Raw genomic sequence first — 27884 nt, 5'->3', positions numbered from 1 at the left:
ATCTTTGGACAGTATTTGTCAAAGTCCCATGGGTAAGCTCTTACCACTTTACACGTAAGGAGGTGCTGTGTGGTGTCGTCAGAGAGGAGGTCAGTGAGTAACTCCTTCAGCCCGGCTATCAGCCTGCTCTGCAACTCCTTCTTCAAGCTGCTGTGTTCAGTTTGGTGCTCGCTGCAGGGTGAGCAGGTGAAACACACGTCCACTGGTTGGCTTGACAGCAACCCATACAGCTCATCTGTAATGACAGACAGACACAGTTTAAATCACCATATTGTTGATTAAGATTAGATCTGAAGTATTATTACAGTCTACATAATACTATATGCCCCTCTTTAAGTAATCAAGATGTAGCTGAAATTTAATCATGTGCCATTGTATTCTTTTACATGTAACAACGGATGTTTCATTGGGCAACATTTGATTCATTCTCTTATTAGAAATCATCTTATTCTTCCACATACAGAAACTTAAGATGGTGTTAATCCAGGGATTTATTAGTGTTTGGGTGGAATGAAAACTCTGGATCACTTTGGAATTTCATTCATGACTAAACAGAGTGTTACTCACCTGAAAGTCCTTCACATGTGTAATGAATCCAGTGGCTGCACTTCGAACACTGAATCATCTGTGTGTGTTGGTTGTTGTCGTCGTAGCATTTGTGGCAGACTGTGCAGAAATTACCTGATGTAGATACAGATTTTATATCGGTCACATCATCCATTTCTAGTGCCGGACATTTTAACTATGCATACAAATCCAGGTCATCCATCCAAACAACATTGGACTGGTTTGGTTAAAGGGTACTTTGCAGCATTGTTGGTTGTCGTTTGTAAACACACATATTCAAAGTTGGCTCGCTAAATGGTTGCTTGTGCCTTGGTATCAGACGCCGAGGGGCGTGACAAAGCAGCAGTATTTGACCTGGGAATGAGAACGAGCTGCACACCCTGCTTATTGGCTGGGGTATATACCCACACATGGGGCCCAAAGGCTCTTTGACGATGCCCAGAAACATCCCAAACACAGCAAAGAGATTCATAACTGATGATTGAGATTGATAAATTTATTATTAGTCGATACAGTATTTTTCAGGAAATTGTATCATTTTATACCTTTAACTTAGTCAGGGAGGATTCTGAACAATGTATTTACTGGGTATTCAAAAAGAAGACTAAACGGCCTCTAAAAAACACTGAAGTCTTACCTTTTTTGTGGAGTGAAGTGCAGTCAGGACAAAGATCCTGCTCGTGGTTCCAGGTCAAGTCCCAAGTCTTTCCAGGAGTTACGCCGCAGCTTTTACACCGAATGCATGTCATGCACACCTGCACAATGTCACAAAACATTTTTTTCTAGGATTTATCACTCGATATCCTTAGGATGTGGCAAAACAAAAACATGTATGGCTATTAAAGCAAATACCCAGGGCATGTTGCAGTTCATAGGCTTAGGGTAAGTTGGTCCCAAGCAGGAAGGGTGGTATGAGGTTTGGCATCTCCGACACTGTAACACTGGCTAGAGAGGAAAAAGTACATCAGTTATGAGTTAATTAATGGTGTAAATATTTGACAAGCACCTCATCAGAATGCGATCGCTCTCTCAAATTTGCAAACATGCTACAAACAAGAAATTCTATATTGCAAAATGTAACAAATGAATTGCCAGTTTTGATCCTTTGCAATTACATTAAATATTTTCTATTATGTACATTACAAGCGTGTTTGTGAATGTAACCTAATTTAAAAAGATAGGTTCACAACTTTTCAAGTCAGCAAGTGATCCCAGTTTCAAAGTATACATGGGAACACGACTATTGCATTAAGATAGTCTTGAGAACATATCCTTTAACACATTTAGGAGAATTCTTTAGTTTTACATCATACTGTAAGTGATGCTGGGTTGCATACCTTTGTGCTCTTGCTTCGGCGGCCACACACGTGACAGAATTTGCAGCGTCTGCAGTACCAGTTCTCCTTGTTCTCCTTCTGGGGGCGTTCATCTGGTGAGAGGCAGAAACTGTGGAAAGGCTCACAGCAGATCTGGCAGAATATCATCTGATGGAAGTGTGAAACAAAAGTTATTATTGGCCCTGCAGAGCACCACAACACAAACTTAACCAAACATGGGCGTGGAGATAATTATATAATATTAGCAACAGAAACACTATTCGAGCTCTGGTAAAGAATTACCTCATGGCGTCCTTTACTGGCGCACAGCAGACAGACAGGTTGTGGTGTCGTAGGGACAGATGTGAGTACGCTGAGGCCGCCCATTAGCCATACGTTCTGGACAGCACAGTCCTCCTGGTAAACACAAGGAAAGAAAAAGAAAGTAAGATTCGGATGATGCATGAGCTCAGTAACTTGTCTCAACCATCTAAAAAATAAGCAGCTTCACAATGATCCCGTAACAACTACTAGTTACATTGCTGGTCCTCAACTGTCACAATAATAAACATGCAGTTTGCTCAAGTCATTATTTCTAACACTAGGATGAATGCAGTTTATTTAAAAATATATAAATGCCACCCAACACAAGAGAAAAACCTCACCTTGAAGTCTACACGAATCTTGAACTTGTTCTGCAACAGGCCCTTTTGGGGAAACCCATTAGTTAACCCAGTCAGGGTGTTCACTGACGCACACTCTGCAGGATTCTGGGAACGAAGGACATAGTGTTTGTCAGTGGAGAGACCGTTTTTCAGCACCGTCTCTTTTACAGAACCGTCCTCCTCTTCAGGCCGATCGCCCCGTCTGTCCTTCTGCTCCTCTTGCGCGCCCTCCTGTAACTCTGTGTGTGGATCGACTGTCTGAGGGTGCACTTGTACAGTTTTATCTTTGTTAGCTCTACGCGTCTCAGTCAAAACATCTGGGTCCTGCACCTCAGACTCCGGATGTTCCTGAAAACACAACTTGGCCGAAGCCTCTGTCAGAGCTGAGTGCAGTATGGACTGGGGATGCAGTTGAGATGGTGACGATATACATTTGTGCAAATGCAAGGCTGAATGCACCAAGACCTGGGGCAAACGGTGCAAACGTAACAGCAGAGATTTATGTGTAGAGTCTGTTATAGTATGCGGTGAAAGTGGAGAATCGGGAGGCGTTACAGGCTGGGACAGTTCTGGAGGACACTGGGGTGTGGAATGGGATGAATGTGAAATGGCAGGCTGCGTTAAAAGCTGGGACAGTATTTGATGAGACTGAGAAGCACATTGATCCGGACTTTGGGGACTCTGTTTTGGCAAAGACAGAGCAGACTGCACGATAAAATCAGGCAGACGGTGTAAGTGTATTTGGAGCTGCTGCTGCAGCTTCGGCATTGGGCTTCTGGGTGGGCTGGTTTCTGGTAAAGTTTCTCTGGGCTCCGTCTCCTCCGTGTTCTCCTGTTCCTGTGGAGGAGGGGACTGCCTAAGCCAACCAGCACGACAGGTAGCAAAGTGACACGAATACTAGTGACATGCAGAGACGGCGACCGGCAGCAGCCAAAGTGACAGAAAAGGAGAGCTAGCTATGGCTTTGAGAATGTTAGCCAGGAATAAGAGGTAAGAGAAGGTAAAGAAGATGCCTTAAGCTAAGCAGAGACACACATTAAGTAAGGTGTTTAAAGACCGCTAGATAAAACACAAAACTAAACAACTAGCACATCATTTTGCTAACATTTAGTATATAAATGTCTATATACTATAAACACTCACAAATAATTTGTCATGTTAAGTGTCATTCAAAAAGGCTGACATCTCTGATGTATAAGCTGAACAATGAAAATAGACAGATAACATGACAAATCAACCGCCTTGATGTGAAAGACATTTTCAAAAATGATAGATTTACACTTCCCTATCACTACACCTGGAACTGCAGGTTTGAGGTTGATAAAGTGTAGAAACGTTCTCTCAGTTTGTTCATTTTAGAAGGTTTGTATATTTTCCCTGTGGAATGTGTAGTTTGATGCCGCATTACATGCAAGACTGCTAGAAAAAGAATATGGTGGAATACTAATATATAAGGCTCAGGCGTGATTACATTCATGCATTTACTCCAATTAGATATATGCATTTGTATTGTAAACGAGCATTTCCTGAAGAGTGGGTCTCCACCAATAACCCGCAATTCTTTTCTTCTTTTGCACCCACCAACATACTGTCCACAACCATGTGGGACTACAGATGAACCATAGCCTCTTGGCTAACTCTGGCGCATTTACAGCAATGTTTTTATTAATGTGCACTGTCCCATATTAAATAAACCAATAAATAAATAAAATAAAATAAAATAAAAAAAGTCAACCAGGGACAAATCTGCTTCAAACAAAAGCCCATAAATTAGGTGAAACCAGGAAAAGCCACTTGTTGCTTTGGTTACAATGCCACTTATATAGACCACATGGAAAATTTTGTGTATTTGCTTCCTTTTTATTCTCTTCTTCAAAATATGGTGGCTTCCTTGTTGCTGATGTGTGAAGGAGGAGCAAGATGGAGTTATCGGCTTGTGGCAACACAAACCAATGAGTCAATAGTCAATGAGGAGCAGCAGACAGTCGCCATGACGTTTCTAAATTTAAGATGTACGCACAGGTTGTTTTTGTGTATGCATGGGTACATGTCATGATAACTTGACAAAACCAGAAATCATCACCAATTCACAAGCAACAAACACAGATGGAGATAAATTCAACACTTGGAAGCAATGTCGGTGCATAAATATAGGGGAATTTCTTATTAAGAACGTCAAGGATTCAAGTAATGCAGATATAAAAAGGTAAAAATTAAAATTAAAAAAAAGACAGAGCTTTGACAGTGGATAAGCAAACAGTTTGTAATTGGCGAGTATGCTTGATTGGATAGGCAGTGATTACAGGCCAACTAGAACAAGCAGAAGCAAAGAGTCAAGGAGCACAGCCAAGATTTAAGTTTCATCTTAGCTAACAGCCGTTCAACATTGACATTAGTGGTGTTAGAAAGCAATGGTAGATTTTACTGATCACTTATACTGTGTGAGAACCAATCAAAAATATACCCGTTACCAAAAGGCTTGTACTATCATTGTTAGTTAAGTTTTCAAATCATTAGGTTTGTCAAAGTGGAATTAAACACATGTTCTCGGATTTTGTTCTCGTGATGCAAAGTCCCGGGCATAAACCCTTTTGTAAACCATGTGTGTGCATAATGCTGTGCTGTAGATGTATGACCACAGAGGAAAATATAAATCTCATGTGGGCTAAATATTTAAGTAAAAATGCTTATCTAAAGGATTGGCTGCAATCTACAACCACTAACTGGCACTAAATGCCAGACACTAGTCCTTTAAACATGACACGAGTAGTTCTACCTTCCAGTTTAGATGTAAATTACATTTCAAGTCCTAGGTCTGGATAGACCAGCACTGCGTTTTATCATGAACACATCTGTAATTCATAGAAACAGGAGGTCAAGCACATGCAAGGTGGTTAATATGAAGGAAAAATCAAAAAGTCAGAAACAGAAGTTTAGCAAGGGTGAATTTGAATGATTTGACTCACTCATTCCAACAAAGATGATCAAATTAAAATGTGAAAAACACAGAGTGAGACACAGACCTGGGCAAAGTGTTACTTGGGGATATTTGGGTTGTCAAAATCATGATTTAAGTTAATCACTTAATTTAAACTGACAAATTTAATTGGAGAAATATACCATTTCAACAATGATTTTTTTTTTATCATCTCATTTTTTAAACGTCACCTTTCTGGAACTTCAAAAGACGCAAAAAACATTTTATAAAAGTACAATTTGACCCAGGTTTGATCAGGTGAAACACTGGAAGAGAGGAGGTAAATCTGCTGGATGTTTTTACCTTGTAAGCTCTGGGTCTGCTCCCTGCTCCCCTGGAGAACGGCCGGCGAGGCTTCACCGCCTCAGCTGGAGGGTTGTCTGGCAGCGATCCGCCATCTTGAGGAGCGAGATCTCCAATAGGAGAAAAATAGATCTAAGACAAAATTCGGATTCTATTGTGCGGATGCAACTTCTCAAAATGTTTTTTTAGAGAAGTGCTATTGCGAGAGTTTAAGGGCCTTGAGTGGGAGAGTTTGAGGGGGCTTCACCTGTTAAAATGTTTAAGTTCATCAAGTTTTCATTACGTCACATTTCCTTTGTGAACCTTACCAATGGTATCTATGTGTAGTTTTTTGGAAATTGTACGTTGGTTACCTTTTAACACTCCACATCCTGCAGTGTACGTAATGCAATACTTATATAACACAATCATGACAGTCTTGTAGCCCCGAAATCTTTCATTATATTATCTAAAGAGAAAATGGTGCTACTGTTGCCTGATCTTTATAACTGTTACCTGTTCCACGTCTGAAATATAAAAGTTATGATCATTTGTGATACGATAGCTGCAACAAATCTCTGAATGTCATAGATCTTCAAGCCACTATCTGCAAAACCAATACAGTGACAAGAAAAGACACACCGAGAGGTTTGTGGCACAAAAACAAAGCTTTAGTTACCTTGTTTGCTAGCTGCAGCAACAGTTGGCTTGACTGGCGACTTATGTGCCTTATCTTCTTCTTCTTCCTCAGATTCAGACTTGAGCAGGCTGCTGTAGGAGCGCGGTGTGATGTTACGCAGGGACTGTTTCCTGACTCCAGGCAGCATGGAGGGCGATCCCCCGTCTGCACCTTCAAACCACCAGTTCGCATCTTCGCTGCCTGACAGCGAGCCCGCAAAACGCCTCGCCTGGACTGAGAAAGGGGAGCCCCACAATAACATTTTGTAAACAGACTAGATATTTAGATACAGTATGTTTTTAAATTTGTTTTAGAGAATTAATTACAGCACATGAGTTTTAAAGAGACACAAATCACTCTGGGAGAAAAACGAGAGCATCCTCTAATAATTAGAGACATACGCTTCAATGGTTTGATGACGCGACCAGCCCTCGCCTTCTCAATCCGGTCACACTTCCTATATCTGGGGGGGGGGGGACAAGAAACAGTCAAATGTCACTATAATATTTATTTAAAGTAAAAAAGACATCGATGAGTGTGCTTAACTATAAGAATCAACTTGCCTTCATAAATTGGATTGTTTAATGTGTTTTACTAGAGAGAAATAAAAGGTATTTTCGTGTTTTATGTACAAAAATGCTTAACCTAGAAGGGGAACAGTATTTTAAGGACCACTTATGAAACATTTTAGAACTCAACAAGCACTCTAAGCTTTGTCAGTCCAAAATGATTGATAGTTTTTCCGAAATGCTTACCTTCTTTCTTTATAACATCAGAGAACAATATTCGCCCTTTACTGGTTTGTGTGGCCATTGTTTAAAGTTAAGGTATTCGCAATGTAAACATGAGTGACAGGTTACATTGTTCAGCATTGAAACATTTCTTCACTTGACCAGACGTCTGCTCGCCCAAAGTTTATTTTAAATAACAAAGTAAGTGCAACTTGAAATCTTCATATTTGAATAGTTGATGTATTCATGCGGTCAGCTCTTGTCTTCTGTGCCACTGCCTTTAAAACATTTGCTTAAGTTTCATCAAAAGCTCACTAGTGGCGTGTGAGAAATGCCCACACAAGACAGACATTTTGCACAGAAAAATATGCCTATTCACCAGTATGCTCCATAAACTCAAACAGAATTTGTGATTAGTTTAACTTACATGCAACACTGACGCTTGGTGTTGGGGCCCCCGAATTTGGGCTTATCACGGCAGTTGGTACACTTTGCACAGTCGTTCTCTATCAAACAGCCTTTGCAGCCTCCACAGCGCCGGGCACGGATTCCCCCGGGTGCATATGTACTCAGGGTCTTCCTCTTTCTGAACCTGAGGCCCTTCCCCCTCCCCCTCTTCCTCCTTCGCTGGATTTGTTCCTGAGAGACAACCCACTGAGTCCTGCCCTGATCGGAGACGTCATCTTCATCATCATCTGCCACATCTGCAAGCGAGAGACAGAGAGGATGAGTAAAAGAGCCACAATATCCATTTCAATCACAATTAAAGTACATGTGATGTGGGGGAGACATCTGTGGACGACAAAAACTTACTATTCAGTCTGCAGGATACATTACAGGTCTAACTGCTGTGATTGAAGGTGCAAATAAACTCATTTACTGGTCTTTTGTCTGGTTTCTACAGCTACAAGTAACTACTGGCTGCCTGAAGTGTTAAGAAATAAGAAAAAGTCACTCTAGAACAAAGTTAAGGGAGTGGACGAACACATCAGGAGTCTCTGACAAATCCATTGTTGCCTGGTGTAAATCCCACTACCTGACATTTTAGAGTTGAAGACTACTAGAAATAGATTTGAAACTAAATTTCTTTGACAACCGGACAACCACCAAGTTGTAGTATTTTAATGCCAGCTGGCACAGAAATACATTACTGTCATAATTTTAAATGAATAATGTAGGTGGAATAACATTGTGTAAGGATCCGTGTTTCCCAAAAGCACTAGATGTGTTCATTTGGAGACATAATTCAGGGCAGTGAGACTACTTGTCAAACGGCACTTCCTCACCTCATACTGAGTGATGCTCACTCGACCAGTGTTGGGTAAAGCTTTCCAACAGCGGTGGCTAATCTGTGTGTGACAAAAGATATTTTTGCTGGCAAATATCTTGGTTACAACTACATTGAGCTAATAAAGCAGTTTTTATGTTTTGCACTCAGCAGGTTACATTTGCCAAAAGCTATTCAAAATTGTGCTCTTTTACAAAATAATCTTTTTTTGGTTTATGTTTTTTATTAATGCAAAAGCTTAACTATGCCAGTTTGAAATATTTTAGATGGTGAATGATTTGATAACAATACATTAGCAGAGCAGCTTTGCCAAAGAAAAACTGGCAGAAATACTAATGAAGCATTCAGGAGCAATTGGATTGAAAAATGGATAACCTACCTGAGAGCATGGCCATATACAGTATCAATCTGAATGATGTGGTAATCCTGACTACTTCAGGGTCCCACAAACTCCAACTGCACCGTAGCAACAATTGATGCTGCACACTTTGCAATACGCTGTAAGCTTCTGAATTTGTCTTTGAAGGATTCAGAAACTTACATTTAAATTGAAGAGATTTTAAGATCTTTTTAATACCACATAGAATGCAACTTAATAAAAGTATGATGGAGAACCAGTAGGGACGATATGGCCTTAAAATATATATAATTACGCCCCTTTTTTTTTTTTTTTACACATCTCACAGTAGTATATAACAATCAATTATAATGATATAATTATTAGAATCAATGCAGATCTGAATATGCGTCGTAAAACAAATTAAACAATAAAAAAAAATAATGAATTAAGTTAAAAGGTTTTCGTTAAAAACAGCACTTGACCATAATGAGTTGATGAGCTGTGACAGTGTTTGCTACAGGTCAGATGGTGCTGAATGACAAGGATTGAACCGCTTTCTGCATGCACAATCCACTGTCCTACCATTCCTACCTTTAGATTAGAAGTGTGCAACAGCCCGCAATTAGATACGAAAACATTTTTATAACAAACATCACTGCCTACAGCAGGCAACAAAAACTTTAGTACTTCCTAAATCCTTTGTTTCATGAGAAAACTGAATTCAATGCTTAAAGACTTTTCAAGGCGTGCTATTACTAAATTGAGAGCTCGAGGTCTCTCCTTTGTGTTCTGTGTCAGGATCTGGACATTTCAACGAGATCTTAACAAGGGAAAATGAGTTTGATCCTGAATAAACCCTTCAGCATATCAGTTAACAACTTAAATATATTTTCTTCATGTCATCATAAACCATGATTGCACTGGTGTAAAACTCCCTTGTTTATTAAAGCTCCATTAAAATGTATATATACACAGTGCAATGCAAAATGCACTGCTGTGCTGATCTTCCTCTTGTACAGCTACAGAGAAGTTAATTTCTGCATTCTGCTTAAAAGAAACACGCGTGGCTGCACTGTACCTTCTGCTGCGGGAGAAAAAGTGATGCCCTCTCTCTCGTGTAGTGGCAGGGCGCTGAGTCTGGGGATATCATCTGGCACCATGGCACGGGGCTGCCCCAACGCCACTGCTGCTGCCCGACACACATGTTTGATCCTCGGACCCCCAAGCAGCTGCTCCTGCACAACAAACAAAACATAAAAACTAACTGAAATGCAGAAATATCTGGCTTTAAACAAATGATGGTAACATCACTTGTGAGATATACAAGCGCCCTCTAAAGATCTAGTCTAACATTACACAAACAGTATGATACTAGGGCTGGGCGATATGGCCAAAATCCACCATCACAATATCGGTTATTTCATATCTTAAATCAATAAATAAAAGTCTATATGAAATAACCACATAGTAAAGCCTATTTTTATAAACTCATGTGTGAACTTATTACCTGACAAATGAAAAGTATTGAGTATTTTTATTTTATTTGTTTTTTCATGACCATCTGCACACAAACAAACAAAACAGGCAGAGTGTTAGAGGGGATCCTCCTTAGCACGTAATAAATGATCGGGATCCAAACCACGGGCGACTACAACTTCAGAGGACTGATGCTGCTTCAAACACAGAAAAGAAAACATAAAAATGCACTTTTTTTTTTAAGTTGAAAGTATTACCTGAGGACTGATATCTTTGGGAGTTACACCAACTCTCCGCCTCCTTCTTCCGCTCACTGGCACTCGTGATTCTCTGGAGCCCAACTACCGGACCAGACAAGGAAGAAAAACAAGATTTTATGTAAAAGATGCTACAACATCATTATGTTACTGCACCTTCTGTAATAAAAATCCATGTTACTTTCAATCTGACTTGTAAAGTTCAGACTAAAATAAGATGGCTAAACAAATGTTACATGTACAATCCTCCTTTCATTTGCTCTGTGGATGTAGTGAGTCATTACCAGCAGGCATTCACTGATGCTGATAGGGGCCGGTATTGACTCAAATAGCTGGATCGGGTATTTGTGAAAATGGGGCCAATCTATATAATTTCCACCATAGAGTTTATAGTGACCATCTATGTGTAGTCGTATGTACCTGCCTGAGGAACAATTATTTAATCATCTTTCTTTTCAAAAAAAATCTTCTTTTATACTTGTGCACAGATTGGATTCTTACCTGTGACAACTTGAGCTGCTTCTGCTGATCAATCTTGATGAGCTGGACTTTGGCTTTCTTCAGCAGGTGGAGCATCGTCTTATTGGCTCCACTGAGACCAATTCGATGGCTGGGCCCGCTGACTTCTAATGCCTCATGGCAGTCTGCAGCCACGCCTCCTGCTTCATCTGTATTACACAGTGGGAATAATGTGTGAATAGTGTGATGTGCAAACAAACGCTAAACCATCTATTGAAAACACACCTATACACTAAACAGAGAAATAACCACTTCAATTTGTTTATCTCTTTGCAATTTCCAAGACATTCAACATTTTAATTGAGTTCTTTAGCCTAGAGATTTGCATTCTCTAGTAGGTCTTTCTTCTAATTTGACCTGTCTAATAAAGCTACATCTTAAAAATTGGATAAAAAAAAAAAAAAAAAAATCAACCACAGGTATAAGTCTCTGCTGACTATTTTTTCTCAATTGAACATGAATTCAACTGTGTAGTTCCATTGATATTAAAAACATCTCACTAATCTAAGAGAAATTTTGTTAATTTTCAATTCCAGGAAGCACATTTTAGAGCATCTGTAAAAACAATATCTTCATAAACAATAACACAAAAAGAAGAAAGTATTCTTACTATTGCTGCCTGTATCTCCCAACGGCAAATGTGCTTTCACATCAGCGTTCACCGACACGGCTAGTTTCCTCACAACACCGGGAGAGTTCATCTCCTCCATCGTGATCTTTGACCGCCGTCTCTTCCTGACATGAGAGGTCAAACCGTCGCCATGTGTATGATCCCCCTCTGTGTTGGAGTGGCCTTTCTTCTTCTCTGCCAGTTTCAAGGTTAGTTTTTTGAGGTTCTTGTAGATCTCTAGGTGGCTCGTTCCTGGTTTGGGCTTTGATGAGAACTTTGTCACTGCAGATGGGCTCTCAGCCACAGATATTAATTCACTGTCCGACAGCAGCAAGTCGCTACCATAGCTTGACTCGTGACGTGATGGACTTGGTTTTCCATCCTCTCTCTGTTGACTTTTCAGCCATGTTGACAGAGGCCCCTTTGGAAAGGAAATAATTCCCTCGTCCAAGAACCTCTTTGGAGTTTTAATAACGCGCGAGGACCGTGCGCTCATTACAGGAGTGGATGAGTTCTTCTCGACTTGTTTAGGAAACGAGCTCAGCTCACCCTCAGATGAAGTGATATTCTGCTTTTGCTGCTGGCTCTCATCCAGCGTCGGTGTCATCGGAATGGGCTCTGTCACATAAGTGTAAAAAACACGCCTAATGCGATTGGGACCCATTTTTGGACGCCTTAAATCTGGAACGTTTTTTAGTTGCTTTCGCTTGTGACCAAACACAGACCTGCGTCTTCTGCGTTTTCTTCTTTCAGAGGAATCTGTGGCTTTGCACTCAAGGGGCATCGCTGCCTCCTCTCCACTCTGGGCACCGGCCTCAGCTCCAGCCTCTGGAGAAGCACCCATACCCTTAGCTATTCTCTTCCTCTGCCTTTTGTGAAAGGACGTAATTGATAGAGCGACTGCTTGCGATGTGCGTCTGGTGTGCCTAATTCGAAATCCCCTCATGCTTCTCAAAGATCTCTGTAGCTGGGGTTGGTCTGTGTCCGAGTCCTCTGACACCTCGCCTCGTTCTCTGACCTTAGAGGCTCTCTTGGTGTCACCAGCTGAGGTAGCGGCTGTTTGGTTTTGCCTACCGCCTGAGTGTGCTGATTTTCCTGCTTTCCTGAGAAAGTCAGCTGATCTTGTACTGCTCCGTCTCCCTGAGGCCTGCTCGCCTGAATGTTTGGCTTTTGCAGTGAGAGCTACCTGCTTGCCATGCAGTTTAATTACCACCCTGGGTATTTCTTTGTCTTTTTCTGGGCTCTCTTGGACACCCTGGCCTTCTTTAGAGACCCGTGGTACAATTTTCCCAATAAGAGATGGTTTTGTGGTCTTGGGTGTAATATTTCCAATGAGAGGCTTTGCTGACAGAGAACAGCCTGAAGCTTGGGGAGGCTTTGCTTGGCTGAGTAACGAAGCCTGAGGAGCTTTCTGAGGACCAACTGTTGAGGTCCCAAATCCAGTGAAAACTTCCTCCTGAAAAAAAACACAAAATATATCCTTTGATTGGCAAAAATGAAGACTGGATGGTCTACCCTACCACATATTTAAAAAATTTAATTAAATCTAGAGTTTGTGTTTTTCACAAATAAATATTTAAGGACAAAAAAATATATCACCTAATATGCATCACCTAATATGCATCTTTACGTATTTATTGGGGCCAAAAGTACTGAAATTACTTATAACCTTGTTTGTTAGCTTTGCGATAATTACAGAACCATAGTGTTGTTTACTTTTTAAGAAGATATCCATCTCTTTCAGGTGGGGTGGTCGTCCAATACGAGCAGAATTTGAGAGCCCCTGAATCCTGAATGGTTGGTCATTCTGGTTAATTATACCACGTTCTAATACCGTCTTATATCGGTTAACATGTAGGAAAAAAAGTTAAAATCGAAAGGGGTGGGGTCCGACAATAATTGATTTCTGATGGAATGATGCTTTCGTACTTTCTCACCCACTTCTGAGTCATATCTTGTTTATCAGGCATTAGCCCTTCTGACAATACAGTTCAGCATCAGCACGGCTCTAAACCCTTACTCCAGAGTTGCATCACAACAGTGCTGAATTATCTCACTGTGCACCTCGGCACGTGTCTCACTGTTAGTGAGATATGCAACAATATTTTCACTGACATAAATCAAGAGTAGCACTCAAGCTATAGTGGAATAAAAAACAGTGCATATTAGCCCAATTCTCCCCTAAACGCAGAGTACTAGAAATACATTCAAACGCAATTGCTACAAAAGTTTAAATAGATCCTATGGAGCACAGTCAGCCTCAAGCATCCGCTCAGATGCAAAGATTGTACGCTACAGCAAATCAAAAGCATACAGCAACTTGACTTCCAATTACTCACATCCATCTTCATGCGCAAAACAACAACTACATAGATTTGTCAGATGAATCCCCCTTCATGATATCTTTCCAAAATAACTGCAGAGCACTTGAGTGTGGCACTATGTGACGCGTGGTACTCCAGTTGATCAGCACCCACAAGCTTTGAGCCATATGACTCTGTTACAGTCCACTCTAAAGGGATTGCGTCAGTGAAGTCCAACTGATGTCAGAGACTAAAGCCCCTGCTCTGGAGATTAAGTAATAAGATTGGATTAGATTTGGCAATATATCATCATCATTATCTGGATGGAGCTACAATAAGACCACCTTGGAAGTGAATCTAACACACAGGCTTCTATGAAGAAACGCTGAAAATAAGAACACAGTGTGGTAGATTCAAGTCCTCTATTATCAGTTTGCATAAAACACAGTAGTTAGGTCTCATAATGAATTACTCCAGCTCTTGCCAGTTGGGAAGCGAGGCTGTGCTCAGAGCATCTATAACCTTTGGTCTAGCAAACCTCTCACAATAAATGGGAAAGAATAAATAAAGTGGCCCAACACTACCATTTTAAGTTTGTGTCTGCATTTTAGAGCAGATGCAGAGAAAAAAAGATCAGTTGTAGTAAACCAAAACCTTTAACGAAAAACTAAGAAGCAAGCCAAAAAAGACACCCCGAAACAAACCGAAGAACAATACTAAATTCCCACAAGAGCAGCAATCCCAACACCAATAAAAACAGACAGTTCATCAGTACAAGACACACACACACACACACACACACACACACACACATTCAGTGTATCTTGGCTAGACGACTGCAGACACGATTGTCTTTCATCCATGGAAGACTTGATTTCAGCAGGTGGAATGGCACTTTGCAATAACTCATCATCTGTGACAAAGCCTATGCAAGCAACACAAATGTGCTCCTGTTAGAGCATGCTGGCCATCAGGGGAGAACCCTGCTCTCTCTTTAAAATAAACTGACCTTATAAAAGTAAAAAGTTGGGAAAGCTTTCATTCCTCGTTTACTTCACCTGTACACAAATCTCAATAATACTGCATGATGGATGTATCATGTTTGTTTAACATACACTATGTAAAATTAGGTTTTAGAAAGGCACTGAGCAACATCTTTCAGTGTATGATCCAAATTTGACTTTTCTATTATAACGTGAAGGTAACGTTTCTGTTTGCCTCTCCCTCGCATCACACGTTCAAAACACCGAGCAATCAGCTGACCGCTCCAACATGGAGAAAGTGATCCCCACGATAGCAGCAGCGACGTTTTCACCACAAGATTACCAACGAGTGTATGTCAGCGCAGTGTGGGAAGTTCAACTCAACAAAACGTGTCAGGGGATGAATAAACAAAGACATCTACTGGTTTCCACAACAAAACGCATTCACGATTGTTATCATACCGCCAAACTTCCCGGCTAATGTTTTTTCATGCAAAGAAACTCTGCTGGACCGACGCGGATCTCTGTTTGCAACTTCAAAACAGAAAATCAACAATTAATAACTTAATAGTAAACGCAAATAAATATTCACCGATTAACCAATCTTAAGGATAACGTTAGCCAGGCAGGCGGCTGGCTACAATGCTTATTTGGGGTTAGTGTTCACTAGCTAAGTTACCGCTAACTAGCTCTACGTTAGCTTCAATACTTTCAGAAAGTAACATACAAATTCATTTAAATGTCGCTCTTTTGAAAGAAAAAAACGGACATATGTGTCCCATTAGACGTATTGTTACCCATCTAGCTGACATAGTACAGTTAGCTCGTTCACCTCCTCACTGTTACTGGAGTCGAAGCCCGCATCTCTCTGCCTCCTGTGCTTCTCCGCCACCCCGAGCAGACGCAGCAGGGACGGATCCTCGCTCAACGCCAGGCCGATGTTTACGGGCCTCGGCCCTTCGGCAGGTAGTTCCCCGTCGTCCGAGCCCAATCTTCCGCGTTTGGTACGTTTCTCCGACCGCAATCTGCTGCGAGCCGTGCACGGCCGACCCGGGAAGCGAGCCCGGGCCGGCGCTTGAATGCTCAAGCCCGCAGCGGTAGCGGGAGATGATAATCCGCCTCCCGATGCCGCCATTATTTACTACAACAACACGGACGGCGAGCTGGCAGAGTGTGACAGCAGCGATATGTGAGGCAAGATTGACTGCGCCGATGCAAAGGCGCGAGATAGAAAGGAATCACAAGTGCATCATGGGAAAACGAACTTCTAGCCCTATTGACGCGGTATACCCGCACTACACTGCCTCTGGCAAGCCCTACTCTGCATCTGATTGGCTTACACCGATATTCTTACCATCACCATAACCAATCTCATCCATCATGCCTAAATCTAACCAATCCAACCAACGAGTACTAGCCAATCAGAGGCATAGTAGGGCGGGTCATTCCTTCGCCATAGCAGGATCCGTTATTTAGGTCTCTGGACGACGCCTGTTCGGCAAACTGGGAGACTTCGCTTGTAAAGACCAGTTTTTTTTAAATCAGATATTGTTAAACGTTGACTCCTGTGTATGAATTGCTGAATTATTATAGTACCAGTGGTGTAATATGTATCGAGGTCACTAGTAAAGGAGTGTAAATCTACTACATTACTAGTCCTGCATGCAAAAGCAAAGAAGCAGCTAATGTTAAATAATATGAGATGTATGTTTTGTATGCAAATCTAAAAATAATCTTAAAATGTTTTGCATGAAAAAAGGAAAAATATATTCAGCATTAGACTTTTTTGTATATTGTAGAAGCTAAAATTTACATCAATCTTTTCAAGGTTAAATTTAGTCATGTTTGTCATATAATCAACAATTTGCAGGTTGATTTCCTATATATACACACACACACTATACCAAAGTCATAGCAAAGAAATAAATTTCAATTCAGGGTAACATTTGTTCATAAAAAAATAAATATCGAGTCTATAGTATTGTTATTATTTAGAGCATAATCGTCCACAAAGGAATTACATGAGATGCAGGGAGAAGTGACTGTCAACCTTCACCATTGCTATATTTTATTCAACCATTCACACACACTCACACAAATTGACACAAGTGTTGTTTAATGCAAGAATTATTTACTTGTTGAAGTCCATCATTACAGCATCCTATACACTGGCCATTTTTCAGAATTTTGGGTTCTATGTTTAGGACTTACATTCTCTGTGTAATTGACACCCTTATGTGTACATCCTGAAAATAAAAAACATTCCCACATTTTAGGGAGAATTAGCTAGCTAGTCTACAAGAACAAAAAACAAATCCAGGTACAATAGAGGTAATATGGACAGCAAGGGCCTTGTGACATGAGCTTATAGTGGACATCAATCATAATTATGTATAGATCTGTACAGAGTTTTATTTGCAAGCGTGGGATGTCTTTCTAAAAGCAATTGAAAAACGGCATTCCAGAAACAACCTCCATAAGTCATGTGTTGCATAACCTTGCTTCAAAAACTCTCACCCTAAAATATTCACATAGAAATCTTCTACCTACACTAGACAGATTATGGTACAAAACACTCAGATAATCATTTATGTGAATGACGTAGGATGAAGTTACAGTCTTTTACCCATATATTATCTTTTTTCTGCTGCCACCTCTCCTTCAGCGTGGGTGTTCTGGTGGATCTTCAGGGTGCTCTCTTGTGCAAAGCTCTTTTCACAGATGGGGCAGGTGTATCCAGAGTGGTGATCGCTGGCCACGTGTGCTTTGAGCTGCTCAGGCTGAGTGTAGCTCTCATCACACTCTGTACATGTGTGAGCATTGCGAGGGGGAGGCCCATGTGCCTCCTTTTTGTGTGCCCGCAGTGCTGCAACAGAAGGGAATATGAGGTCACAGTTTGCTTCGGAACAAGGGATCTTGAGCTCGGGTTGCAGCTCATTGGAGGTGCAACCCTCTGTTGTAGAGTTATTGTTTCCTGCTTCGTCTTCTTGTTTGATCTTCTTGCTCTCAACCATCCCTCCTTGAGCTGCGTTCTTGGGTTTACGGCCACGTTTTTTGCCTTGCGGCTTAACGCCACAGTTTATATCATTGGCAAATTTCTCCTGGTGCTGCAGAAGCTCTTCTTCCGTCTTGAAACCGTGACTACATTTGCAGCATTGGAAGGTGTTGATGTCATCATCCACTATGGGGTGCTGGGGGTGCACTGAAATGCGATGGTTGCGAAGGCGTGAAGGGCTGGGGAACAAGGCGCCACAGTCCCTGCAGGGACACCGTCGTTCTATGCACTCATGTCGTCTGTGTTTGTTCAGCTGCAAGACATTAAACATTCATCATACACAATTATTTAATCAGTTCCCAAGCACAATAAAGCATGTAGCCTGCTGCGCACTCACCTCAGTGAAGGTAAAGAAGTTTTTCTGGCAGAAAGCACAAAGGAAGGGCTTCTCCTCTGTGCTGTGGGTGGCCTGGTGCTGGCTTAGCTCCTCCGAGTAGGAGAAGCTCTTGTCACACTTATAGCAAGTGAAGACTGTATCAGTCTGCAAGAATGATGAGCAGGAAATTGGTTAAAAAATATGAAATCCTAACTAAAGGCATTGTTCAGAGATTGTTGAAAGAATGATGAAAGATGTTTACAATAGTCAACTGAAGACAATCTTTCTTGAGGTTCAATTACATCTTCACTTTCATCTGGAATGATATAATGTATAAAAAGACTACATTTTGCAGAAAATCTGCATCAATATCAGAGCCTGACTGATACATCAGCCCCGCAATATTTGTCAATATCAGCAATACAGAAGAAACTGCAACTCAGAAGATTTGTGTTAGGGAGCACTGACTAATGTTTCACCTGTAAAATGTCCCATACTGTATATTGATATATCGGCCACAGAAATACCAAATCAGGTAACTCTTATATATACACAGCATCCCACTTCGTACCGCAGTTGCAATTCTTAGAAATCACTTGATCTTAAACAATTTGTCAATTATTTGATCAACAGAAAATTAACAATTTGCTGTTTGTATGTTTTCTATGAGACTATAGTAAAAGAAAATTGGATTTTTAGACTGTTGGTTGGACAAAACAAGCTATTGAATACATCAAACCGCTTTATGGAAAATAAAGAGCATTCTCACTGTTCTCTCATACTTTATAGATCAAACAATATATGGACAAAACAAATTGCAGATTAATCGATAATGCTAACAATGACAGCAATAACATCAAACCGTATTACACATGAATTGCTTGAGTTTGTATCACTACTTGAATCCTGACCTTGCATTTATATTTACAGTCTGCTTTTTCCTACCTGCTGCAGGTGCTGTTTGTACTGGTCCCGATGACTCTTCCTCATGTGTCTCTCCTTGGCTTTGGAGTTACAGAAAGTGATGAAGCACTGAAAACATTGCAGACTCTCGTGCTGATCTGCATCACAATGAGATGACACGTTGTTTTATTATCAGTTACAGCGGGTATAGAAATATACAACTGCATGCTATACTACGATTGCTGTCAAATGAGAAAATAATTATTTTAACATCATCACATCGTGCATGAACTATGCAATAATACATGTTAGCTTACAGGACTGTAGAGGGGCGACCACGGGCTCAGACTTGATCTCCGCCGCCGTGGTGGATCTCCTCTCATTCCCAACAATGACTTGCTCGATCTTCATCATTTCCATGCTGATGCTTTCAGACTCTAATCAGCCACGTGGAGCTGCAACGTTGAAACACAATGTACAGCTCATGCATCTTCAATGTTTTGTTTGCGGGCAAAGATAAAGCCACAACAGAAGACTGCAGTGGCAGACGTGAGTCTAGCATTAAATTAACCCGCGTAAGAGGCATCGGGATGTTTCGGATAAATATTCTGATATTGGAGGTTGGGAAAATTGAAAACAGTGTAAAATATCTCGATTAAATACATCCCCGATGAGAGGCTGATTGTCTTTTAACGTTGGGCACACTAGTTATGAAATAAAGACAAAACACAACACATGTCGTTAGGCCTGAGCTAGTTAGTTGACAGCAAAACGGACACTGATGCACAGCGACAACCGAAAGCGAGAGGACTGTGCCTCTGTATTTCAACATTTTGAATCCCGTTGCTTCGTGCTTACTTCCGTGTTACGCCTTTGTACTTCAAATCTGCACAAATATGAGAAATCGGGATGAATTTGGACTTCAGTCTTTGTAAACAATTCAAAAAGGGATCCATTTCTTACCGTACGAAACGTCCGCCGAAATGAAGCCGCAGTGATTCTGCCTACATCACGTGATATGAGAAGGGCTGTCGATCATGGAGATATCGCGAGATTATGGAACTGCGGTTTTGTCACAGCAGTGGCTTTTGAACGACATTAGTCCCTCAGGGCACACAGCTTTTAAGTTTTAAAAGGCGACAACATGCTTTATATTACTTGATAACTATATGAATTGAGGCGCATGATTGTTTTGTTACAAAACCAAAAGTTTGAACTGGGGCAGCGTTATACAGTAGCATATTTATATAATTTAAAAATATATATATTGTATTTTTCCCCCTATAACAAATAGTGAACCTTGGCTGTTAAACTTTCTGCTTATTAATGTTCACTGCACACTGTTAATTCCTAAACATTGATGATCATTTATTTTTTTAAACAAGAAAAAACATTTGCATAATAGCTGCAGTGCTTCAGTGGTTTAATAACCTTTGATTATAATAATTCTATCATACTGAAACTACTCGTTTGAAAAATATGAACAAAATTAATATTGCCAGTTGTTCCTTTCCACAATTTTCTAGACATTAAACACTTTAAAAAAAAGATTAAAATAAAACTAAAAGAACAAAAAAAAGTAGAGTATAATTAAGATTCATAGAATTTTATTGGTTATCATCAGACAAGGCAGACACATCAATGTAAAACTTGATGATAAGGTGAGAAGACGGCACATATTTGTTTTAAATAATTTGTCAATGAAACAACACAGGGTTGAGGGCAAATAGGCAGAAGAACGAGTTCAAGGAGTTAGAAGAGCCATTTAAGCCCTGGCCTGCTGCTTCTGCTGGTGATCAGCAATTCTACTTTCCATCACAGGCCTGAAGTGCCTGATCAATCCCTGAGAAAAGAGAAAACAGAGGAAAATGGTACATTAAAAAAGTAGAAGAGTAACAGAGACTGTCGATAAACAGTACGTCAGAGTGTATATTTACAAAAAAATGGAAAAGTGTTAATTCCTAGAAGAGGTAAAGGTTTAAAGTTGAGATTAAGAGTATTTGTTTTAGGTTATGGTTTGTGGTTGGGGGCTTACTCTTCATAGCTACACCTAGCTAAATCTACTACAATCCAACACAACTAACTGGCAATCAATCTTTCCTTTATGAAACTTATCATATTCAGTTTTTTTACTCTGCTGAAGAGTTTATTGAATTCTGTAGTAATCTTTGTCCACCCTCAATCACAATTCACAAGATAATGGAAACTGTTGTTAATTTAATGCAAAATGCTACCATACAACAGCACCACAGACTGCAACTGGCAAAATATTAACTTATTCATTTTTTCGATTGATGCTGTTGGTCCATGTGTTTACCTGCACTGGCCATGCCGCACCATCTCCCAGGGCACAGATAGTGTGTCCCTCAATCTGCTTACTGAGCTCCCAGATCATGTCGATCTCTGATGGCCGTGCATCACCCTTCACAAAACGCCACATCATGTCATTCATCCAGTCCACTCCTACAGAAGCAGGTGAAAGGGAAATTTAGAGGTATTACGAGACACTGAAAAACCCAATATGTGTGATGTTATGGTCGGTGCAGAAAATGACACTGAAGTAGCTCTTACCTTCCCTGCAGGGTGTGCACTGACCACAGCTCTCATGCTTGTAGAATTCAATCAGGCGGGCAATGGCTCTGATAATGTCAGTCTGCAAAAAAGAATGCATCCACCAATGTAACAGATGTTTGATGATTAATTTATGCAGGAGGAATTATGGAGCAGAGGTGGCAGCTCACAGATTTGTCCATGACGATAACTGCAGCTGTGCCCAGGCCAGTCTGAGCCTGGAGGAGGCCATCGAAGTCCATCATCACCTCTTCACATACCTTCTTGGGAATAAGCGGTGTTGAGGAGCCACCGGGGATTACAGCCAGCAAGTTATCCCAACCACCACGCACACCACCTACCAGACGGATGTTCGTTTCAATTAAGTAAAAAGAAAAACTGCAGTTACTCAGGGCGTGCTTATGTTAAGCTATCTTAATCTTTTCGGTCTCTGACCCCCTTGGGGCAGATAAACAAATGATGCATTTAGGTTTTCCGAATTCCACCAGTTTCACTGAATTATTTACAGGAGGGCTTTCCTAATTCACCAGAAAAAGTAATTTTCTTCCATTCAGTTGATTTTTTACAAAACCCCCTGACTCAAGTCATATAACAACTACAAACAGCTCCCTCTACACACCAGTTTGAGACCCAAGGTGTTAATATTTACTCAAAAACATTGTCTCAGTGATATGAGTCAAGTGGGCTCATTAGATACATTTTGTGACACATTCTTAGCATCATAGTACCTGCGTGCCTCTCAATGAGTTCTTTCAGAGGGATAGACATCTCCTCCTCTACAGTGCAGGGGTGGTTAACATGGCCAGAGATGTTGAATAGCTTTGTGCCGGAGTTTCTCTCTCTGCCAAAGCCCAGAAACCACGAGCCGCCACGACGACAGATGGTGGGCGCCACGGCTACAGTCTCCACATTGGCAACAGTTGTTGGGCAACCAAACACACCTTTAAGATAGCAGCAGAAGTGAGAAACGATATTTTAGTGCCACTTTTATTTGGCAGGAACAAGAGTTTTGCAGTCGCTCACTGTGTTCAGATCATAATAACTAGTTGAAGATAATATGTGAGAATGCACGGTGGGATACAAGCTAAGAAATTATATGGTCAACATTTTCTCCTTGTTTGTCAATATTTTGTACCGCCCTCGTAAACCCTCTCTGTGCACCTTAACTCACCCACATCAGCAGGAAATGGGGGCTTCAGACGGGGCTTCCCCTGCTTTCCCTCCAGGGACTCGATAAGAGCAGTCTCCTCTCCACAGATGTATGCTCCAGCACCCCGCATCACAAACACATCAAAGTCAAAACCGGTGCCACAGGAGTCCCTTCCAATGAGCCCTGCAGCATAGGCCTCGTTGATAGCTACCTAAGAGCAGAAATAGAAAAAAAGCAATGCTTCAACAGGATGAATGACTACATAGTCTTATACAATCATACGTTGTGTTTTCTACTAATCTCCTATTACAGTCATGAGCACTTGGTCTGCACTATGTCAAAATAAACCTGATTAAGACAACACTGCAATGCACTACAATGCAACAATGTAAACAGCATTTTTGGTTAACATGTCATAGTTGTATACCTCATAGTGAAATTAAGATTATGTGGATATGAGCATCAATCTTCCTTCATGAACTTTACGGTATGTCAAATGGAGCTGAACGCTGAAAAAACTGGTTGGCAGACCTCTGAGCTTCTATTATGTTGTTAAACACAAGATATGTCGAATAATGCGAAATTACTTACATTTCCGAGAGCAATTTCATCTGCATATGCTCTACAAAATACTTCTTATATGAGTTTTGACTATCAAGGATTTAGCTGAATTATGCAAGAATGATTTGAAGCACAAATGTGCATAAAAGTGGTTGTGTATTGTTTTTGGATAATATCATGTTGAGAGGAGTGTCGAAACCAACAGATCAATAAGCAACATATATTAACAGATCAATCAAACAAGACTCTTATTTGGAGTCAGGTTCGCTGTTATGCCATTAGAGAGACTGACCTATGATTTGAACCGAATGTTGAACAAGGTCTGAACAGTTTGGGAACAATTCCAATTTGTTTTTTAGAAACAAGGTATTGATCCACACATAAATAAAGTTTTTTTTCTCCGGTATATGGTGTTGTATTGGCTGTTCTGCATCTGTCGGTGGGTTGGGTGTTCGTCATGAGCATTGTTTGAATTTCACTACAAATTATTACCAACATTTTAGTATGAGGTCAAATGTTTCTCAGTGTTGTATTCCAAAGCAACTATTGAATCATGAAATGGTATTTACTGATTTTACAGTGAATTGTGTGAATGTTACTGACACGTTATTGTTTTTAAGATACTAATGTTTGTTTGTTAATTCCTATTTCCATAAATTGACGTGGAACCGTCCGTGAGACAATGTACAATTATTTAAAGGTTTATATTTCAGGTTTCATTGTGTTCATATTCACCTGCAGGTTGGACGACTCATTGTAGAACTCTCCTCTGATATAGATATAAGCAGCACGCGCCCCCATGGCCCTCCCAGCCACCAGGCAGCCCTCCACCAGCTTGTGTGGGTCATGCCGCATAATCTCTCTGTCCTTACAGGTGCCAGGTTCTCCCTCATCTGCATTCACCACCAGATACTTTGGCCTAAAGCAAGACATTAGAACTGGGTTAAATAGGTATGGCAAACTTAATTTTGTCCCAGAGCAGCCACCGTGGTGAATGTGTCCAAAAAGTCTGAGCGGATGTTTGGCAACAACATCCATCCAAATATAGTTTCATGGTTTCAACCAAGATTTCAAAGCTGCTCCAGTCAATTTTGTCAGCTTCAACAAATGTTGATTGCAAGAGACCATGTGAATTTATGTTCAGTGAAAATCATTTAGAAATTGCATACTCGGACCTTAATGGCTCCTTCTTAATTCCTAGGGATGGAATTAATGAAAAATGAACTTGCCGTCTTTTAGAAAAGATAAATAAAATATCAAGCTTTGGATATATAAATATGTTAAAAGAATGCAAAATACCGTCTTTGCCAATTGCAAGAATTGGTTACTTCTAATAAATGATAAAAACATTACTGTAAAATGAATTGTCATTTACAATCATAATAACTTTTGAGTTCAGATTCATCACTCCCAATGTGCTGAGAAGATTTTACACCTAATGTTATTATTTTGAGGTACCAGCACAAATACTTGGGGCAAAATAAGGAACATGGACATTCTTCACTGTTGGTTTACATTCTGTAAGACATTTGTCTTTCGATATGAATCTGGTAAAAAAAGAATATCAAGCAAAAAAAAAAAAAAAAAAAAAAGAGCAGAAGGGTGTGTATCCGTCTGTATCCTCACTGACCTGCCATCGCTGGGCTTGTTCATGAAGCTCCACTTCATGCCAGTGGGGAATCCAGCTCCGCCTCTCCCACGTAGGCCAGAACCCTTGATCTCATTGAGGATCCAGTCAACTCCATTCAAAAGGATCTCCTTAGTTTTGTACCAGTCGCCACGCTTCAATGCCCCCTTCAGCCTGAAACACAAACATGAGAGGATGAGGATTGTGTTCTGTTTTTTTTTTTTTTCAAAAGAAATTATTTATAACATTTCAATCTGTCTCCAATCTGTCAGGTCAAAGGCATGTATGACTGGAATTCTTCTTTAACTGTTCTGTTCTTTAACTGCACGGCACATTCTTTTGTATTGTGTGAGGATCAATAGAAGCAATATGGATATAATGTTTCAGATTTTACAGAGCCCATAAGAATAAGCTGGTAAGGGGTGTTACCTCCAGTCATGGCGGCCATAAAGGTTTGTGAAAATTCTGTCCTCATCTGCCAGAGGCCCAAATGTTGTTTTCTTAGGAGCAGTCTGAGCAATAGAGACAAACACATAATCAGTGTCTACTTCTTAACCATATTTTTACAATTTACATTTTTTCAAAATACAGGCCAGGTACCTGAGCTGTGCTGTTGAATCGGGTGATAGCAGTCACTCCCCCTTGACTGACAGCAGCTGGAGCACGGGCCACCCCACACACCACTGCTCGAGACAGAGACAGCATCCTTCCTGCACAGAGGAGAGACAAATCAAACGGATTTGGAATGTCTTGTTTTGCATGACCAATAGTCCTAAACCCAAAGGTGTTTAGTTTACAGTGATATAAAACAAAGAAAATAAGTAAATCTTCCCATTCATCCCATCCACATTCTCTAGAACCAGAGTGTTTGACAGTTTTGATGAATGAAGATGAATGCGGCCAAGTACAGAGATATCCTGGAAGAAAACCTCTTCCAGAGTGCTCTGGACCTCAGACTGGGCTGAAGGTTCACCTTCCAACAAGACAATGACCCTAAGCACACAGCTAAAATAACAAAGGAGTGGCTTTGGAACAACTCTGTGACCATTCTTGACTGGCCCAGCCAGAGCCCTGACCTAAACCCAATTGAGCATCTCTGGAGAGACCTGAAAATGGCTGTCCACCAACGTTCACCATCCAACCTGATGGAGCTGGAGAGGATCTGCAAGGAAGAATGGCAGAGGATCCCCAAATCCAGGTGTGAAAAACTTGTTGCATCATTCCCAAGAAGACTCATGGCTGTACTAGCTCAAAAGGGTGCTTCTACTCAATACTGAGCAAAGGGTCTGAATACTTATGACCATGTGATATTTCAGTTTTTCTTTTTTAATAAATTTGCAAAAATTTCAACATTTCTCTTTTTTTCTGTCAAGATGGGGTGCTGAGTGTACATTAATGAGAAATAAAATGAACTTTTTTGATTTTAGCAAATGGCTGCAATGAAACAGAGTGAAAAATTTAAAGGGGTCTGAATACTTTCCGTACCCACTGTATATGTCACATTCCACGGCCCTATCAAATGACAATACACATTAGTCATATTACAGGAGTCAAGCTGTAAAAACAACATTTTGTCATGGCTGCTAAATGGCGTCTTCATACCATTAAACTGCATCTAATCAACAGACGTCGAGTGAAAGCAGATGCTGGTTCTATTTCAACAAAAGTTACAAACACTAGATTCACTTTCTTTTTTTTTTGGTGACGACCAATAGACATGTTAATACACGTTTGTTTGGTACTGTAACAGCTTTGCAAGAGATCTTGTGTAACTTGTTATGAGGCGTTATTATGTCAGAGGTAACGTTGTTGAGAGAAGTTAGCTAACGAAGGTGAGGGTGAGAGCCAGCAATGTTATCAATCCACACAACACTCCAAGCTGTAATATTTCGGATAAACACACTTTTATAAAATGGAGTAATCATGGGTAACGTTACAACTAAACTATTTTACCTCGCTTAAAGAGGACACCTGAGCCCCATGCAGATATAGCTAACGTTAGCTACTGCTAGTCTAGCGCTACGCTAAGTCAGCTAGCGGTTAACCTTGTAATGTCAGAATAACATCAGCGGATTCACGACGTAGCATCCAGATATAACAATGACAAAACATGAATGAACTCGTTTATAACAGTTTTAATGGCAGCTGCATTAAAAGCAGTTAAATCATAACGGGTTTGATGTAAGTTAGCAAACAACCGGCGCTGCTTACCTTGTCTAACGATACGACCCAAGTTTATGAAACACTGACAGGAAGTGAAGACCACACGGCCGGAAGCTGTCATCAACAACACTGCAGCAGCGCTGTTGAGGCTTCTTTAAAAGTTTTGGTTGCACAACATGCTGACTATGAACCGCCCTCTTTGCATTTAAGAAAAAACTATTTAATAACAACAGTTTACCCTCACTGAAGGTCAGTCTGTAAGTGTATGTTTAGAAGTCCTGATACAGTACCTGGTGTAACGTTACTTCAATTTAGTGCTGATGATTACTGTATAATACTTCAACTCTAATAGTTACATTTCAGAGGGAAATATTGTACTTTTTCACTCCATTTGAGAGCTATACTTACTTATCACTTTTCAAAAATAAGACTTTAAAAATTTAACATATAGGTCCGGCTTATATATCATAAAGCTATATGTCATAAATATAAATATAAAACAAAACAATATATATATATATATATATATATATATATATATATAT

At 40.4% G+C, this 27884-nt stretch overlaps 3 protein-coding genes across 9 annotated transcripts in view; all 3 read right to left on the bottom strand.

The window, feature by feature from the left end:
- The window catches only part of kmt2ba (lysine (K)-specific methyltransferase 2Ba), a 28136-nt gene extending 11921 nt beyond the window's left edge, over window positions 1-16215 (bottom strand). Inside the window, exons 1-16 of one of the 3 annotated variants that reach the window (XM_031866413.1) lie at window positions 15826-16215; window positions 11708-13163; window positions 11080-11246; window positions 10579-10662; window positions 9924-10080; window positions 7645-7921; window positions 6888-6949; window positions 6487-6720; window positions 5829-5938; window positions 2549-3385; window positions 2187-2300; window positions 1905-2051; window positions 1420-1512; window positions 1205-1322; window positions 568-681; window positions 45-235 (exon numbers count right to left, since the gene is read on the bottom strand). In XM_031866413.1, coding sequence (XP_031722273.1) covers window positions 45-235; window positions 568-681; window positions 1205-1322; window positions 1420-1512; window positions 1905-2051; window positions 2187-2300; window positions 2549-3385; window positions 5829-5938; window positions 6487-6720; window positions 6888-6949; window positions 7645-7921; window positions 9924-10080; window positions 10579-10662; window positions 11080-11246; window positions 11708-13163; window positions 15826-16128 — 4464 coding nt within the window. In that variant the 5' untranslated portion in view covers window positions 16129-16215. The remainder of the gene's footprint in view (window positions 1-44; window positions 236-567; window positions 682-1204; window positions 1323-1419; window positions 1513-1904; window positions 2052-2186; window positions 2301-2548; window positions 3386-5828; window positions 5939-6486; window positions 6721-6887; window positions 6950-7644; window positions 7922-9923; window positions 10081-10578; window positions 10663-11079; window positions 11247-11707; window positions 13164-15825) is intronic. The other 2 variants (XM_031866414.1, XM_031866415.1) reach the window with 2 other exon arrangements.
- Window positions 16216-17107: 892 nt separating this feature from the next.
- Window positions 17108-20301, bottom strand: LOC116393881 (zinc finger protein 140-like). Of its 3 annotated transcripts, none has more exons than XM_031866583.1 (5): window positions 20231-20301; window positions 19585-19722; window positions 19310-19425; window positions 18386-18529; window positions 17108-18301 (listed from the first exon to the last, which is right to left on the bottom strand). In XM_031866583.1, the coding sequence occupies exons 2-5, from the start codon at window positions 19685-19687 to the stop codon at window positions 17627-17629; spliced, it is 1038 nt and encodes a 345-aa protein (XP_031722443.1). In that variant the 5' UTR covers window positions 19688-19722; window positions 20231-20301; the 3' UTR covers window positions 17108-17626. The 3 variants fall into 3 exon arrangements, with proteins under 3 accessions (XP_031722443.1, XP_031722445.1, XP_031722442.1); XM_031866585.1 differs by having other exon boundaries at window positions 20126-20268; XM_031866582.1 differs by having other exon boundaries at window positions 19585-20267.
- Window positions 20302-20857: 556 nt separating this feature from the next.
- ndufv1 (NADH:ubiquinone oxidoreductase core subunit V1) lies at window positions 20858-27478 on the bottom strand. Of its 3 annotated transcripts, XM_031866322.1 has the most exons (12): window positions 27388-27475; window positions 26662-26688; window positions 25777-25886; window positions 25606-25688; window positions 25180-25350; window positions 24285-24468; window positions 23010-23199; window positions 22567-22779; window positions 22009-22175; window positions 21839-21920; window positions 21585-21730; window positions 20858-21110 (listed from the first exon to the last, which is right to left on the bottom strand). In XM_031866322.1, exons 1-12 carry the CDS (start codon window positions 27458-27460, stop codon window positions 21033-21035), a joined length of 1524 nt encoding a protein of 507 aa, XP_031722182.1. In that variant the 5' UTR covers window positions 27461-27475; the 3' UTR covers window positions 20858-21032. The 3 variants fall into 3 exon arrangements, with proteins under 3 accessions (XP_031722182.1, XP_031722183.1, XP_031722184.1); XM_031866323.1 differs by lacking the exon at window positions 26662-26688 and having other exon boundaries at window positions 27388-27478; XM_031866324.1 differs by lacking the exon at window positions 27388-27475 and having other exon boundaries at window positions 26662-27380.
- Window positions 27479-27884: the final 406 nt, after the last annotated feature.

Source organism: Anarrhichthys ocellatus, unplaced genomic scaffold, assembly GCF_004355925.1.
Source record: "Anarrhichthys ocellatus isolate YVR2014 unplaced genomic scaffold, GSC_Weel_1.0 scaffold35, whole genome shotgun sequence".
In the NCBI taxonomy this organism is placed as follows: Eukaryota; Metazoa; Chordata; class Actinopteri; order Perciformes; family Anarhichadidae; genus Anarrhichthys; species Anarrhichthys ocellatus.
This window is presented reverse-complemented; position numbering and strand designations above follow the sequence as displayed.